The 17,084-nt window shown below is 46.9% G+C and overlaps 1 protein-coding gene across 3 annotated transcripts in view; it reads right to left on the minus strand.

Moving 5' to 3' along the window:
• The window catches only part of marveld2b (MARVEL domain containing 2b), a 91,371-nt gene that overhangs the window by 47,616 nt on the left and 26,671 nt on the right, over positions 1-17,084 (minus strand). For all 3 annotated transcript variants that reach the window (XM_072516161.1, XM_072516160.1, XM_072516159.1), the window contains one exon: positions 1,346-1,509. In XM_072516161.1, coding sequence (XP_072372262.1) covers positions 1,346-1,509 — 164 coding nt within the window. The remainder of the gene's footprint in view (positions 1-1,345; positions 1,510-17,084) is intronic.

Here is a 17,084-nt window from a genome sequence, read left to right on the forward strand (position 1 = left end):
CGGCACTGGAAGGGTATTGGAAGGGAGTGACGGGAGTGATTTCGCGGGTGGTGAAGGCCCGGGTCAAACCAGGCTGGGGGTTAGCTCTATTTGGAGTTGCGGAAGAGTCGGGAGTGCAGGAGGCGAAAGAGGCCGACGTTGTGGCCTTTGCGTCCCTAGTAGCCCGGCGCAGGATCCTACTCATGTGGAAGGAGGCGAAACCCCCCGGACTGGAGGCCTGGGTAAATGATATGGCGGGGTTCATTAAACTGGAGCAGATAAAGTTTGCCCTGAGAGGATCGGCTCAAGGGTTCACCAGGCGGTGGCAGCCATTTCTCGACTACCTAGGGGAACGTTAGAGGGAAGACAGATGACCAGCAGCAGCAACCCAGGGGGAGGGGGGGGGGGGGGGGGGAGGGGGGGTTTAGTTTAGGTCAAAGATAAAGGGGTTTTGTTACTTGTGTATTGTTTAAAATTTCTGTATTGTTATTGTTGCGTTTGCTTTGTAAGAGGGGAAAAATTGTTGTTTGGGAAAAAATTTTCAATAAAACATTTATAAAAAAAAAAAATAAATAAAAAATAAAACTGGAGCGGATAAAATATGCATTAAGAGGTTCGGCTCAGGGGTTCACCGGGCGGTGGCAACTGTTCCTCGACTATCTCGCAGAGCGATAAGGGAAAATAGAAAAGGCAGCAGCAGCAGCAGCCCAAGAGGGGGGGGGGGCGGGGGGCTCATTCAGTTCTTCAGGGGTTTTATGTGTGTGTTTATATATTAGTTATTTATATTTGATTTCACAAAGTTACTATTTTAGTTATTATTTCTGTTGTTTCTTAATTTGTTGTTGGCAGTTGCCGTTAGTTAGCATATTATTTATTTTTAAAAAACGATCAATGTATATATTATTACAAAGTTGTAAAATGGGAAATTTTTGTTTGATCGAAAAACTTTAATAAAATATATATATTTTTTTTTAAAACATTCCTTGAAATCCTTCCCTAACAGTGGGTGTGCTTATACACCATATGGATTGCAGTAGTTCAGGAAGGCAGCCTGAACTACCTTTTACAGGCAATTCGGGATGGGCAATAAATGCTGACAGAGCCAGATTTGCAAATATGAGAGGATGTTTCCTCTGTGGGAGAGTTTAGGACCAGAGGGCATAATCTCAGAGGAAGGGGTTGCCCATTTAAGACCGAGATGAGGAGGAATTTCTTCTCTCAGGGGGAAAAAGTTTTTCTCTCAAAAAACTTGCAAATATGTAAAAATAACCACCCCTATTTCAATTTTACTTATTACATACACTGGGCAGCCCCACCTACAAACCTTGTTCAAACAAAATAATTTAACTTAAAAACATATACTTACGCTATGTAGTCAGCCATCACAAGTGGCTTTGGAATATGCCCTGCAGGAATGTATCCACTTAATACCGTTGGCTTTGCTTCAACTGGTCGCAATTCTTTCGATCGTTTTTCTTTGTGGTTAGTATCAGCAGCCACAGATCTATCTCCTCCAACTTCCAATGCACTCTAAAATTCAAAAAAAAAAGCTTGAGTTATGCTTTGTAGGTACATAAAGAGGCTGGAAAAGGCCAGTGTGACCCATCTGTTTATTCTAGGTGGCTAGGAAATATCACATCCTATAATTTCTTTTCCATCAAATATCCCACCAGGTGATCAGCTAACTGTTGAATCTGTGGATAAAATCAGACTCCATTGCTCCTTTTGGAAGTCCATTCTAGGTAAGAAATCGAAGCTGTATTTTTACTTCCTCGTAAATCCAAGACCAAAAGAACGTGCATTTGTCTAGAATTTCAGGGGATTGCACAGTACTAATCCAGTGCCTAGTAATTTTTTTCTTATAAATTCAGAGTACCCAATTCATTTTTTTCCAATTAAGGGGCAATTTAGCATGGCCAATCCACCTACCCTGCACATCTTTGGATTGTGGGAGCGAAACCCATGCAAACACAGGGAGAATGTGCATACTCTACACAGACAGTGACGCAGAGCAGGGATCGAATCTGGGACCTCGGCGCAGTGAAGCAGCAGTACTACCCACTGTGCCACCGTGTTGCCCAGGTGTCTATGTATTTACATTGTGTACCTTGTGTTGCCCTATTATGTATTTTCTTTTCATGTACTAAATGATCTATTTGAGCTGCACATAGAAAAATACTTTTCACTGTACCTCGGTACACCTGACAAGAAACAAATCCATCCATAAGTCATGAAATACTTCTGAAGTATTTGGTCACTGTAATGTAGGGTAATAAAGTCACTATTATAATATATTACCTCTTGCAGAGTCTGTTTTGTTAAACATATTCAACATTTATCTCATCTCTACCCTTTAGGGTTTTGACCAACCTGATTTGTATGCCATGAACTAAATCGGTGTGCAAAAGTTGAAGTTTTTCTTCCCAGCTGGTGAATTAGCTACAAGGTTCGGATCTAAACTCTACCTGCCAGCAGGTCTCACATTTAAATTCTAGTTTGCCAGGTTAATTGATTTCAGCTAGGGCAGCAGGAAGGGCACTATAATTCATCTATGATCTCCAACCTAGGGAACTTGAGGTATGGAATGCGGTATAGGAGTCAAGAAAGTATACAAGGATAGGAGTTAGTCAAGTTACAATATCAAGTACTTTGCTGATATTTTCTATCTAGGTTCACTTGTAAATAGTAAACACTACGACAAGGGCCTTGGAAACATAGCCCGGAACTATTTTGCCCTAAAGTCACAAAACAACTTAAATGTATAGAAAGTCGTTTGTAGTGCAGACATTTGTGCTGCTGAAAAATGCTAAAAAAACTAAAGGACAATAAAAAATGGGTTTCTATTGTACACATTTATGCATACTCTGCTCTTCAGATTTGAAAATCCTATTACCAATATTATCCTATAACCTTCAGAGTTCTGTAGAAGGGTCATTTGGACTTGAAACATTCACTCTGTTTCGCTCCCCACAGATGTTGCCAGTCCTGCTGAGCCTATCCAGCTTTTGTTTTTATTTCATATTTCCAGCATTTCAGTATCTTGCTTTTAGTAGGCAAGATGGTTTGATGGGGTTCAATTTTCCTTCGTTAAATCCATATCAACAATTTTTATCAGGTTGTTGTGCAGCTTATCCTTTTTTTAAAAATTTAGTGTACCCAATTAAGGGGCCATTTAGCATGGCCAATCCACCGACACTGCACATCTTTTTTTGGGTTGTGGGGGCGAAACCCATGCAAACATGGGGGAGATTGTGCAAACTCCACACGGACAGTGATCCAGAGCCAGGATCGAACCTGGGACCTCGGTGCCGTGAGGCAGCAATGCTAACCACTGTGCCACCGTGCTATCCTACAGCTCATCCTTAACGAAAACCATTATTCTTACTTGGGTGTTGAAAACTAGCCTGTTTAGCCATTTTTGAAAACAGGCATCGCACTAATTGATTTTCAATCTATTGGGTACCACTGCTCTGTAACCTCCTCAATAATAAACAACATCTTACAAATTAGCTATCCTTGGGAATTACTTGGTTTCAGCAGCTTTGTCTAAGACCTCAATATTATCAAAGCAATTAATTGTGCTCAAGTGTTTGCGTGGGTTTCGCCCCCAAAGATGTGCAGGGTAGGTAGATTGACCACGCCAAATTGCCCTTTAATTGAAAAATTAATTGGGTACTCTAAATTTTTTTTATTTAAAAAAAAATATTTTCAAAGAAACACACAAAAAAGGTTTCTCATGAGCTAATAGCTAGTTTAATAAACAGAGTTGTAAAGGCGAGTGAGGTCCTGGGTTCCATGAATTTTGTTTATAAGTTCATAAGATGTAGGAACAGAAAGGTAGCCAATACCAGCAAAGGATAGGATTAGAGGTGAGATAATTGGTTGAGTAGAGGAAACAAGCAAGAAAAAAATGTCACATCAAATTTTTTTCACTATCTGGCTACTTCACGTGGAAGCTCACATGTATGGGTTCCAGATGAGGATGAGAAGCAGCTCCAGGGGAAAACAATTTGCTGACATGCATCATCTATGCTCTCATGTGAATAAATAATGACCACTTAACAAGGTACCACTGAGTAACTAGTGACTGTCGATCTATAACTCGTTAAGGCCAGATATTCTGGAGATGAGCGTGTAATTCTTGAAATCAACATCCCACTTATTCACCTGCCCTAAAAACTGTGACTTTAGATTTGTCACGTATACCAAGGTACAGTGAAAAGTATTGTTCTGCGTACAGTCCAGGCAGATTGTTCCATACATGAAAACCATAGTTAAGAATTAAAAAATGAACTGAGAATAACACTGTATAAGAGGCCATGTACTTGCCTTTTGGAAAAAAACTACCCAATTAGTTCCACTCCCATGCTCTAGGGTCCATAACGGCATTTTCTTTTTAAAAAAAAATATATTTTAATTCAATTTTAGCAAATTTTCAACAACCCCCCCCCCCCCCTTACATAAAAAAAAGGCGCAACCCCCCCCCTCCCCCGTCGGGGGCTCAGACCTATACAGCTCCTCATAAAAGTCCCTGAATACCCCATTTATTCCCACCGCACTCCGCACCGTGTTCCCCCCTCTATCCCTAACTCCCCCAATCTCCCTCGCTGCCTCCCGCTTCCGAAGCTGATGTGCCAACATCCGGCTCGCCTTCTCCCCATATTCGTACACCGCCCCTTGCGCTTTCCTCCACTGCACCTCAGCCTTCCTAGTAGTCAACAGGTCGAATTCGGCCTGGAGGCTTCGTCGCTACTTGAGTAATCTCTCCTCGGGGACCTCTGCATACCTCCTATCCACCCTTCATATCTTCCCCACCAATCTCTCCCTCTCTCTCCTCTCCTTATGGGCTCTAGTGGAGATTAGCTCTCCCCTGACCTCCGCCTTCAGCACCTCCCAGACCACCCCCACCTGCATCTCCCCATTGGATTGGATTGGATTGGATTGGATTTGTTTATTGTCACGTGTACCGAGGTACAGTGAAAAGTATTTTTCTGCGAACAGCTCAACAGATCATTAAGTACATGAGAAGAAAAGGGAATAAAAGAAAATACATAATAGGACAACACAACATAAACAATGCAACTACAAAAGCACTGGCATCGGATGAAGCATACAGGGTGTAGTGTTAATGAAATCAGTCCATAAGAGGGTCATTTAGGAGTCTGGTGACAGTGGGGAAGAAGCTGTTTTTGAGCCTCTTCGTGCGTGTTCTCAGACTTCTGTATCTCCTGCCTGATGGAAGAAGTTGGAAGAGTGAGTAAGCCGGGTGGGAGGGATCTTTGATTATGCTGCCCGCTTTCCCCAGGCAGCGAGAGGTGTAGATGGAGTCAATGGATGGGAGGTAGGTTCGTGTGATGGACTGGGCGGTGTTCACGACTCTGAAGTTTCTTGCAGTCTTGGACCGAGCAGTTGCCATACCAGGCTGTGATGCAGCCTGATAGGATGCTTTCTATGGTGCATCTGTAAAAGTTGGTAAGGGTTAATGTGGACATGCCGAATTTCCTTAGTTTCCTGAGGAAGTATAGGCGCTGTTGTGCTTTCTTGGTGGTAGCGTCGACGTGGGTGGACCAGGACAGATTTTTGGAGATGTGCACCACTAGGAATTTGAAACTGCTAACCATCTCCACCTTGGCCCCGTTGATGCTGACAGGGGTGTGTACAGTACTTTGCTTCCTGAAGTCAATGACCAGCTCTTTAGTTTTGCTGGCATTGAGGGAGAGATCGTTGTCACTACACCACTCCACTAGGTTCTCTCTCTCCCTCCTGTATTCGGACTCATCGTTATTCGAGATCCGGCCCACTATGGTCGTATCGTCAGCAAACTTGTAGATGGAGTTGGAACCAAGTTTTGCCACGCAGTCGTGTGTGTACAGGGAGTAGAGTAGGGGGCTAAGTACGCAGCCTTGCGGGGCGCCGGTGTTGAGGACTATTGTGGAGGAGGTGTTGTTGTTCATTCTTACTGATTGTGGTCAGTTGGTCAGAAAATAGAGGATCCAGTTGCTGGGTGAGGAGCCAAGTCCTAGGTTTTGGAGCTTTGATATGAGCTTGGCTGGGATTATGGTGTTGAAGGCGGAGCTGTAGTCAATAAATAGGAGTCTAATGTAGGAGTCCTTGTTTTCGAGATGCTCTAGGGATGAGTGTAGGGCCAGGGAAATGGTGTCTGATGTGGACCGGTTGCAGCGGTATGCAAATTGCAGTGGATCAAGGCGTTCTGGGAGTATGGAGGTGATGCGCTTCATGACCAACCACTCGAAGCACTTCATTACGACCGACGTCAGGGCCACCGGACGGTAGTCATTGAGGCACATTGCCTGGTTGTTCTTTGGCATCGGTATGATGGTGGTCTTCTTGAAGCAGGTGGGGACCTCGGAGCAGAGTAGGGACAGGTTAAAGATGTCAGTGAATACTTCTGCCAGCTGGTCCGCGCAGGCTCCGAGTGCACGACCAGGGATGCCGTCTGGGCCCGTCGCCTTCCGAGGGTTCACTTTCAGGAAGGCCAATCTGACTTCGGAAGCTGTGATGGTGGGTATGGGTGAATTATGGGTTGCTGGGGCACTCGCCAGCGGATTGTTGCTTACCTGCTCGAACTGAGCATAGAATGCATTGAGTTCATCGGGGAGTGGTGCACTGCTGCCAGAGATACTGTTCGGCTTCGCTTTGTAGCCCGTTATGTTGTTTAGTCCTTGCCACAACCGCCGAGAATCTGTCTGTGACTCTAGCTTGGTTTGATATTCTCTCTCGGCATTCCGGGTGGCTTTGCGGAGGTCGTACCTGGATTTCTTGTATAGGTCAGGGTCGTCTGCCTTGAACGCCTCAGATCTGTCCTTCAGTAGGGAGTCAATCTCGCGATTGAGCCATGGTTTCCGGTTGGGGAGCTCACGTACTGCTTTCTTTGGCACGCAGTCGTCCACACATTTGCCGATTGTCGTTAGCCTCGAAATATCTTTCAATGCACCCCCGGGTCCACCCGCTCACCTCCTCATCCGCCAACAGTCCCACATCGAGGCACCACAGCGGGCGCTGGTCCCTCTCCTCCCCCAACTCCAGCTCCACCCAATGCAGGGCATGATCGGAGATAGCTATGGCCGAATATTCCATGCCCTCCACTCTCGGGATTAGAGCCCTACTCATAATGAAGAAATCTATCCAGGAGTAGGCTTTATGGACGTGGGAAAAAAAAGGAAAATTCCCTGGCCCCCGGCCTGGCAAACCTCCATGGGTCCACTCCCCCCATCTGGTCCATAAACCCCTTAAGCACCTTGGCCGCCGCCAGCCTCTTACCCGTCCTGGACCTGGAGCGGTCCAATGCTGGGTCCAACACCGTGTGGAAGTCCCCCCCCATTATCAAACTCCCCGTCTCCAGGTCCGGAATCCGACACATGCGCCTCATGAATCCGGGATCGTCCCAATTCGGGGCGTATACATTCACTAGTACCACCCGCACCCCCTGCAGCTTACCACTCACCACCACGTACTGACCTCCATTATCTGCCATGATGTTCAGCACCTCAAACGACACCCACTTCCCCACCAAGATCACCACCCCTTGATTCTTCACGTCCAACCCCGAGTGGAAAACCTGCCCTACCCACCCCTTTCTCAGCCTAACCCAATCTGCCACCTTCAAATACGTCTCCTGGAGCATAACCACATCTGCCTTCAGTCCCTTCAGGTGCACGAGCACACGGGCCCTCTTGACCGGCCCATTCAGGCCTCTCACATTCCAAGTTATCAGCCGGATCAGGGGGCTTCTCGCGCCCCCCCCCCTCCTCATCTCCCTTTCTAGGCCAGCCACATGCCCGCGCCTCCCGTACCCTCCATTCCCCCAGGCGGCGGATCCCCACCCAGACTCTCTCTCCGAACTCCAGCTCCCCTTTGGCCAATGCACCAGCAACCCAGTTAACAGCATTTTCTTTTCAATTCCAAGTATTTATCCAATTCCCTTTGAAAGTTACTGTTGAATCCATTCTCACCCAGCTCGGAGGCAACGCATTCCAGATCATAACTCTCTGCACAAACCAAAATTTGTGGTCCCTCTGGTTCTTTTGTCAATTATCTAAAATCCTTGCCTTTTGGTTACCAACCCTATCAGTAGTCAACATTTTCTCTCTATTTACACCATTAAAAAAACCACTCTATACTGTTATTCTTGAATGAGCTATGTAAACATAACACAGTTGACCTGTCATCACTGCTGCTCTTGCATACCTTTCATATTAAGTCATTGGATAAGAACCAGGACTAGGAAGTCTAGCTGAATTCCCCCCTCCACATTCCATGATGTTGAAGCTAATTGCAATGTCCTAACAGTGCCTCTATCTCAGAGCATTCAACAAAGTAGACTACATCCTGCTCATCTGTATGACTCAGCACCAAATTGTGCAGTTAATTTGTCCACAAAATTATGTTACATTACTCTTCTTGCCCATAATACATGTGTACGACTCCCCTTTTCATTTCTAGGCTCCCCTAGATTAGCTTCAGACTGTGCTTATTCCACTGTTGCACCTATCATTCTTCGCACTGCTGCCACCTCAGACTCATCATGACAAATGTAGGAAGTGCAAACCTATTGTCGAATCACCAAAATCCTTGGGCTACTGTTCAGTAACTGGAGAGCAACAACACTTAAAATTCTCACTTTAGTTTTAGAGAATGTAATCAAAAACATTGTTCAAATACACTCAAATTGTTATCTTGCTTCTTTGTATTAAACATAGTAATCAGATAAGAACTTGATAAAACCTAGTGACCTGACATCGAAGAACAAAGATTAGTGAAAGAAAATTGAGAATAGTTTATGTAAGGAATTAATGTAATTATTTCAGCTATCCTTCCAAGATAGAAAACGTAAATGGGCCGGTTAAGAGGGCACGCGTATTCGCACATTTAAGGGGACTGAAGGCGGACGTGGTAATGTTACAGGAGACGCACCTTAGAGTAACTGATCAGATTAGATTAAGGAAGGATTTGTTGGACAGGTTTTCCACTCGGGGCTGGACTCTAAGACTAGAGGGGTCGCGATCCTGATTAACAAGCGAGTGTCATTCAAGGCAGGAAGAATAGTTGCGGATGTGGGAGGCCGGTACATTATGGTCAGTGGGAAGCTGGAGGGCTTGCCGGTGGTATTCGTGAATGTGTACCCGCCAAATTGGGATGATGTGGAATTTATAAAGAGGATGTTGGGGAAGATCCCGGACCTGGAGTCGCATTAGTTGGTCATTGGAGGGGGGGGGGGGGGGGGGGGGGGTACTTTAATAGTCATCGACCCTGAGCTAGACTGGTCGAACTCAAGGACAGGCAGGGTGGCAGCAATGGCAAAGGAGCTAAAGGGGTTTATGGAGCAAATGGGGGGGGGTGGACCCATGGAGATTTGTGCGGCCGAGAGTGAAGGAGTTCTCCTTCAACTCACGTGCACAAAGTGTACTCACGGATTGACTTTTATATTCTGAACAGGGCTCTACTGACAGAGGTAGTGGACACTGGGTATTCAGCGATTACAATCACAGATCATGCCCCGCACTGGGTTGACCTACAGGTTAGCAAGGAGAGTAGCCAGCGCCCGCACTGGAGGCTGGACATGGGACTTTTAGCTGAGGAGGTGTGAGCGGCTGAGGAAATGTATTCAGAACTACCTGGTACTTGACGACACGGGTGAAGTTTCGGCGGCGGATTGTCTGGGAGGCATTGAAAGTGGTGGCTAGAGGGGAGTTCATCTAGATATGGGCCCACAGGGAGGAGGCAGACAGAGCAGAGACGGACTGACTGATAAAAGAGATACTGCAGGTCGACAGGAGGTATGCGGAGACCCCAGAGGCAGGGCTCCTAAGGGGGTGATGGAGGCTACAGGCGGAGTTTGGCTTGTTAACTACAGGGAAGGCAGTGGAGCAGCTGAGGAAGGCGAGGGGGGCGATTTATGAATATGGAGAGAAGGCCAGCAGAATACTCGCGCAGCAGCTCAGAAAGAGGGAGGCAGCCAGGGAGATATGGAAAGTAAAGGACGGGGACGGGAACCTGGTCAGAGATTCAGCAGGGGTTAATAAGGCGTTCAAGGAGTTTTACAGCAGGTTGTATGAGTCGGAACCCCCAGCTGGGCCGGAGGGGGATGAGGCATTTAAAAAAAAAAAATTTAGAGTACTCAATTTTTTTTCTCCAATTAAGGGACAATTTAGCGTGGCCAATCCACCTAACCTGCACATCTTTAGGTTGTGGGGGTGAAACCCACGCAGACATGGGGAGAATGTTCAAACTCCACACGGACAGTGACCCAGGGCCGGGATTCGAACACGGGTCCTCAGCTCCGCAGTCCCAGTGCTAACCACTGCGCCACATAACTCCCCCACTTTTTAGGGAGGCTGAAGTTTCCGAAGGTGGATGGCGGGTGGTAGAAGGGCTGGGGGCCCCCCAATCGGGTTGGAGGAAATAGCAGATGGTCTGATGGCCATGCAGTCGGGTAAAGCCCCGGGGCCAGACGGGTACCCAGTGAAGTTTTATAAAAAGTTCTGTGGGATATTGGGGTCACTGTTGATGAGGACATTCAATGAGGTAAGGGAGTGTGGGGTGCTTCCCCCGATGATGTCACAGGCCACTATCTCATTGATCCTGAAGCGGGACAAGGACCCGGAGCTATGCGGGTCCTACAGGCCGATATCCCTACTAAATGTAGACACCAAACTGTTGGCCAAAATCATGTCCTCTTGGATAGAAGACTGCATCCCGGACGTGATTCGTTACGGGTAGGCAGTTGGCGGCCAACGTAAAAAGGTTGCTAAATGTGATCATGATGCCCCCAGAAGGTAGGGACATGGAGGTAGTGGTCGAAATGGACGCAGAGAAGGTATTTGATCGGGCGGAATGGGAATATATGTGGGAGGCACTGGGGCGGTTTGGATTTGGGCGGGGCTTCATTGACTGGGTCAGGCTGCTGTATCAAGCTCCTGTTGTGAGCGTACGGATGAACAGGTCAACATCGGACTATTTCAGGCTGCACTGGAGTACGAGACAGGGTTGCCCCCTCTCCTCACTGCGGTTTGCGTTGGCCATGCAGCCGCTGGCAATTGCGCTGAGAGCCTCAAGGGGCTGGTCCGGAGGGGGGGGCGGGGGGGGGGGGGAGAGAAAGAGAAGAGAACATAGTCTCGCTATACGCAGACGACCTGCTCCTAGATGTTTCGGACCCACTAGAAGGGATGGAAGAAATAGTGAGGATTCTGGGGGAATTTGGCCGGTTTTCGGATTATAAACTGAATATGGGGAAAAGTGAGATGTTTGCGATCCAGGCAAGTGGACAGGAGAGGCGATTGGGGGGGCTGCCGTTGAGGATGGTAGTGAGAAGCTTTCAGTACCTAGGCATTCAGGCGACGCGGGAATGGGAACACAAGTTAAATTTAGCCCGATCAGTAGACCAAATGAAGGACGATTTCCGAAGGTGCGACGCGCTCCAATTGTCACTAGCTGGGAGGGTGCAGAGAGTGAAAATGACGGTCCTCCGGAGATTCCTGTTTGTGTTTCATTGTCTCCCCATCTTTATTCCGCGGTCCTTCTTTAAACGGGTCAATAAGGTGATCTCTGGCTTTGTATGGGTGGGTAAGACCCCGCGAGTAAAAAAGGGGATGCTGGAGTGGAGTCAGGTGCGCGGAGGGGGGGGGGGGGGGGGGGGGGGGGGCTGGAGCTGCCGAACTTTAGTAATTATTATTGGGCGGTGAATATAGCCATGATTAGGAAATGGGTGGTGGTGATGGTGGTGGTTGGGGGGGGGGGGGGGGGGTCGCCGCTGTGGGAGCGAGTGGAGGCAGAATCATGCAAAGGCACTAGTTTGGGGGCATTGGTAACGGCCCTTCTGCTGTTCCCACCAGCACGGTACTCCACCAGCCCCGTGGTGGTGGTGGCCCTGAGAGTCTGGGACAATGGAGGAGACATGTGGGAGCATCGGTCTCGTCTCCAATCTGCAATAATCACCGGTTTTCCCCGGAAAGGCTGGATGGAGGGTTCCGGGGAAGGCAGAGAGCAGGGATTGAGAGGATGGGAGATATGTTTATAGAGGGGAGCTTTTCTAGCCTGAGGGAGCTGGAAGAGAAATTTGGATTGACGAGACGAAATGAGTTTAGGTACCTGCAGGCAAGGGACTTCCTACGCAGGCAAGTCTCAACCTTCCCGCTCCTACCGCAAGGGGGATACAGGACAGGGTACTTTCCAGAATGTGGGTGGGTGAAGGGAGGATTTCTGACATTTACAAGGAACTCATGGGGTCAGAGGGTCAGAGGAGACTCAGACCGAGGAGTTAAAACACGGTGAGAAGAGGAGTTAAGAGGAGAGATAGAGGATGGTCTCTGGGCGGACGCGTTGAATAGAGTCAACACGTCCACATCATGTGCCAGGCTCAGCCTGATACAGTTCAAGGTCGTTCACCGGGCTTACATGACAGTGGCTCGGATGAGCAGGTTCTTTGGGGTCGAAGACAGGTGCGCAAGGTGTGCGGGAGGGCCAGCGAACCATGTCCATATGTTCTGGGCATGCCCGAAGCTTAGGGGATTCTGGCAGGGGTTTGCAGATGTCATGTCCCAAGGTGTTGAAAACAAGGGTGGCACAGAGTCCGGAGATGGTGATTTTCGGAGTGTTGGAAGACCCGGGAATCCAGGAGGAGAAAGAGGCAGACGTTCCAGCCTTTGCTTCCCTGGGAGCCCGGAGACAGATACTATTAGCTTGGAGGGACTCAAAGCCCCCGAAGTTGGAGACCTGGCTAACTGACATGGCTAGCTTTCTCTGTCCGGAGAAAATCAAGTTCGTCTTGAGAGGATCAATGTTAGGGTTCGTCTGGAGGTGGCAGCCGTTCGTCGACTTCATTGGGGAAAATTAACCGTCAGCAGAAGGGGGGCTCGGGGTTTAGTTTAGAGTAGGGGTTAGTAAAGGTGGGACCGTAAGGGAGGAGGACGGCTTTTGCACCATGTTTTTCCTTTCATGTACATTGTTTATTCTGTTGTTGTTATAAAACCATAAATACCTCAATAAAATGTTTGTAAAAAAACCAATCCATTTAACAGCTTCAGGAATGGATCTTAGCTCAGAAGTCCAGAATGTGCGCGGAGACCGGACTTGGATGGCCAAAATCACAATTTGAGCAGAGCAAGTGGCCACAGTTTCTCTGGCTCATCCTCAAGTGGTTGGGGGTTGTCAAGTTTTTTGTGAGAGAGGGTTGAAATCTGTGAATTTATTGCTTGGGTTAATTGCCAGGTTGCAGCTGGCGAGGTTTGCAGTCAACCAGGGCTGTCATCAGTTTGTAACATGTGGAGTGTCTTCCAGTAGGGACTAGGAGATTTTAGATGAGAGCGTGGGGTATTTGAGATCCAGTGTTAATAGGTGTGTTTTGTTAGTCGTCAGCTAACATATGATGTTTTCTCTGTAGGCATCAGCAGGTCCAATACATTAACTAATTTGAGCAATGATGGTCTCAGCATCTCAGAAATATTCCTTGTGGCTTCCTAGAGGTGAATATCGACCAGTTTTGTTTGGCTGTTCCTGGTCTGGTTGAGCAGGATCTACTGTTGGGTAGATAAGGGCAAGTGCACACCGTGTTCACTCTGCTGCCCCAGATGGTATCGCCAGTTTCAGTGTGTGATTCACTCTAGTATTGATATCAACACTGGTTCTGCAAGTTGTGCCGATAGGTCAATGTACAGTCCAGAGTGATGCAGAGATATCTCGACATTAGGTAGTAGTTGGGCACAGAATTGGATGTTAAGTTATTGCCTGGCCTTTGAATTGAGTAGGTCAGCTGAAACAAAAGTCTTGACAATGTCTGGCCAAAGTCCCCATTTTCTGAAGTAGGTTTCCAGAGATCATAGAAAACACAAGGAGAGACACAGCAACATTCACAAAATCCTTCTGTCAAAGTAATCTTGCACAATCTGAAAACATGCAAATATGCACTTCAGGGCTCCAGGTTCCAGCAGTAAAAAACCCACAATCAGATAAGAGCAGAACCAAGTTATCAGACTGAGCTGGACGATGGAAGGCAGGTGTAGGATGGGGGTGTGGTTGAAGAGGCATAAACTACCACTTTCACAATCACAATGTTATTTGTGATATGGATGGTGTTGTTTGCGTGATAATGGGGCCGAAATCAGAATGGAGAGACTTAAACAGGAATTATGGGAAGGATGTGCACAGATTGGGTGATAACACAAAGATCAGTGAGATTGGTGATGTGGCTGTTATTTATAAGGACCGAGGCATGAAAAGAGGGCTTAAAAAAAATAAATGGGAGCGGCGGGGAGGAATCAGCAGATGAAAGAGCATTGTGGTTTTACCAGACAGCAAACATGAGCAGGAGCCATTTACAATGTCAGCTGGCAAGGAGGCCATGATGGGAATTTTGTTGTCCATTTGTGAAGGGAAATACCAGCTCATTGACCACGTGTTATTATTTTCAGGACCCTCATTCATTATTGTTCTGTCAGACTACCGTGGGCAGCACGGTAGCACAAGTGGATAGCACAGTGGCTTCACAGAGCCAGGTAAATTGCCCTTAGTGACCAAAAAGGTTGGAGGGGTTATTGGGTTACGGGGATAGGGTGGAAGTGAGGGCTTAAGTGGATTGGTGCAGACTCGATGGGCTGAATGGCCTCCTTCTGCACTGTATGTTCTATTACTGCATGTGAGCCAGAACGGAGCAACCCAAAAAAAACTTTGAAAATTCGGCAAATTCCTTCATAAAAAATTAAATTAATGATAAAGTAGCCAAATTAATAAAAAGGTTCAATCCTGAACATCGTGTAATATTTTGATAAATAGACAAGCAGTTATGCAACAGCCCCACATGATTTGATCTTTACCATATTACTTTCTTTATAAATCGCAGAAGAACAGAGTCACGAGCACAAATTAGTTTTAACAAGAAAAAAAAACATGAAAAACTGGATGATACAATACTCCTTTACTCCCCTCTTCGTTTAACAAATACAGATTTTAAGATTAACACTGATTACAAAGTACATCTTCAGCTACAATGGTCCTATTAACAGTCATATCTAAGCACAGATTGACTGTCATCAAATACACACACTTCCACTCTGAATCCAAGATAGTGCCTGTGGTTTTCTCCTCAGAATATTTCCAGATGATTGTCACATGAGAGTTTCTGAACTCCACTCCCAAAAACACGCTTTAAAATATTCTTGTAATGAAGTTTGTGTTCTGAAATCCAGTCCAGGTTTTACAAATGACTCTTTGAAAGAAAGCTTCCAGTTTTAACAGCTACTCAATTTTTCAGAATTCTTTGTCTTGACTGCCGTACAAACTGTTCTCATTGTTTTAACTCTCGATTCCCAGACTCTTATTAAAATGGCATCAAACGTTTGTGGAGTCTGCTGTCCCGCTTCAAATCTAGTTACTGCAATTGTCCTTTTTAACTCGGAACACTTGGTTCACTCTGCCTTGATATTTTCTGAACAACATCTCAGCTTCTGTATGTTAATTCCAGTCAATTTATCAAACATTCCAAGTCCCGGTTATCTGGGCTGTAACCCGTTCCTTAGAAAGCTTGCATCTACACAGATCCCAGGTTCGATCCCAGCTCTGGGTCACTGTCCGTGTGGAGGTTGCACATTCTCCCCGTGTTTGCATGGGTTTCGCCCCCACAACCCAAAAATGTGCAGCCTAGGTGGATTGGCCATGCTAAATTGCCCCTTAATTGGAAAAAATGAATTGGGTACTCTAAATTTATTTTTTTAAAAGAAAGCTTGCATCTGGGCAACACGGTGGCGCAGTGGTTAGCTGCCTCAAGGTGCCGAGGTCCCAAGTTCGATCCAGACTCTGGGTCATTCTCCCAGTGTCTGCGTGGGTTTTGCCCCCACAATCCACCGGTGCAGGGTAGGTGGATTGTTTTTGTTAAATTGCCCCTTAAATTGGAAAAAATTAATTGGGTACTCTAAATTTAAAAAATTTAAAAACAAGAAAGCTTGCATCTTTGCAACTTCCTGATCATAGAATTTGGCCGATCAAGTTTGCAGCGACCCGCATGTCTGCTTGGGTTGTACCCCCACAACCCAAAAGGATGTGCAGGATAGGTGGATTGGCCACGCTAAATTGCCCCTCAATTGGAAAAAATAACCGGGTACTCTAAATTTATTTTTTAAAAGTCCGCACCGACTCTTTGAAAGAGCACTCCATCTATGCCCACCCCCTGCAATCCCATAACCCCACCTAACCTTTGCACACTAAGGGACAATTTAACATTGACCTGTCCAGCTTCTCCTGGCAGAACTGACTCCCCAGTGTTCTGTCCCCAGCTGCATTATAGCCACCTAAAACTATTTGAAAAGCCCTTTTTCCCTTTAAACATTACTCCAGTTCAGAGGGGTTGATTCCCAGTGGGTCAGAACGGAGGATAGTTTTGTAGGGGGTCGGGATGGAAGGCGCTAGCAACAGCGCCGCTCCTAATGGCCTGGGGAAAATACTTAGGGAGTCCGGTACTAATAACTTCATTGAGAATTTGAAGGCAGTTTCGCCAGCACTTCGGGTTGGGGGCAAGATCAAGGGAAATACCGATTCAGGGGAACCACAGATTTGAGCCAGGGAAGTGGGACGGAAATTTTCGGAGATGGGAGGAGAAGGGGATTAAGACACTGCAAGATTTGTTTCTTGGGGGTCGGTTTGCAGGATTGAAGGAGCTGGGAGCAAAGTATGGGCTGGAGCAGGGGGAAATGTTTAGATACATGCAGGTTCGAGATTTTGCCAGGAAGGAAATACTGAGCTTCCTGATGGAGCCGGCCTCCACTTTGCTGGAGGTGGTGCTGACGACAGGGGGACTGGAGAAGGGGGTAGTGTTGGCGGTTGACGGGACTATTTTGGAAGAGAAGGAACCGCTGGAAGAGACCAAGGCAAAGTGGGAGGAAGAGTTGGGAGAGGGTATGGACGAGGGGTTCTGGTGTGAGATGCTCCGGAGAGTGAACACCTCCACCTTGTGCGCAAGGCTGGGGCTGATGCAACTGAAGGTGGTATATAGAGCACACTGCACAAGGGCCGGCTCTTTGAGGGGGTAGGTGATGTGTGTGAACGTTGCATGGGGTGCCCCACAAATCACTTTCATATGTTTTGATCCTGTTCAAATT

Source organism: Scyliorhinus torazame, chromosome 9, assembly GCF_047496885.1.
Source record: "Scyliorhinus torazame isolate Kashiwa2021f chromosome 9, sScyTor2.1, whole genome shotgun sequence".
NCBI classification, from domain to species: domain Eukaryota; kingdom Metazoa; phylum Chordata; class Chondrichthyes; order Carcharhiniformes; family Scyliorhinidae; genus Scyliorhinus; species Scyliorhinus torazame.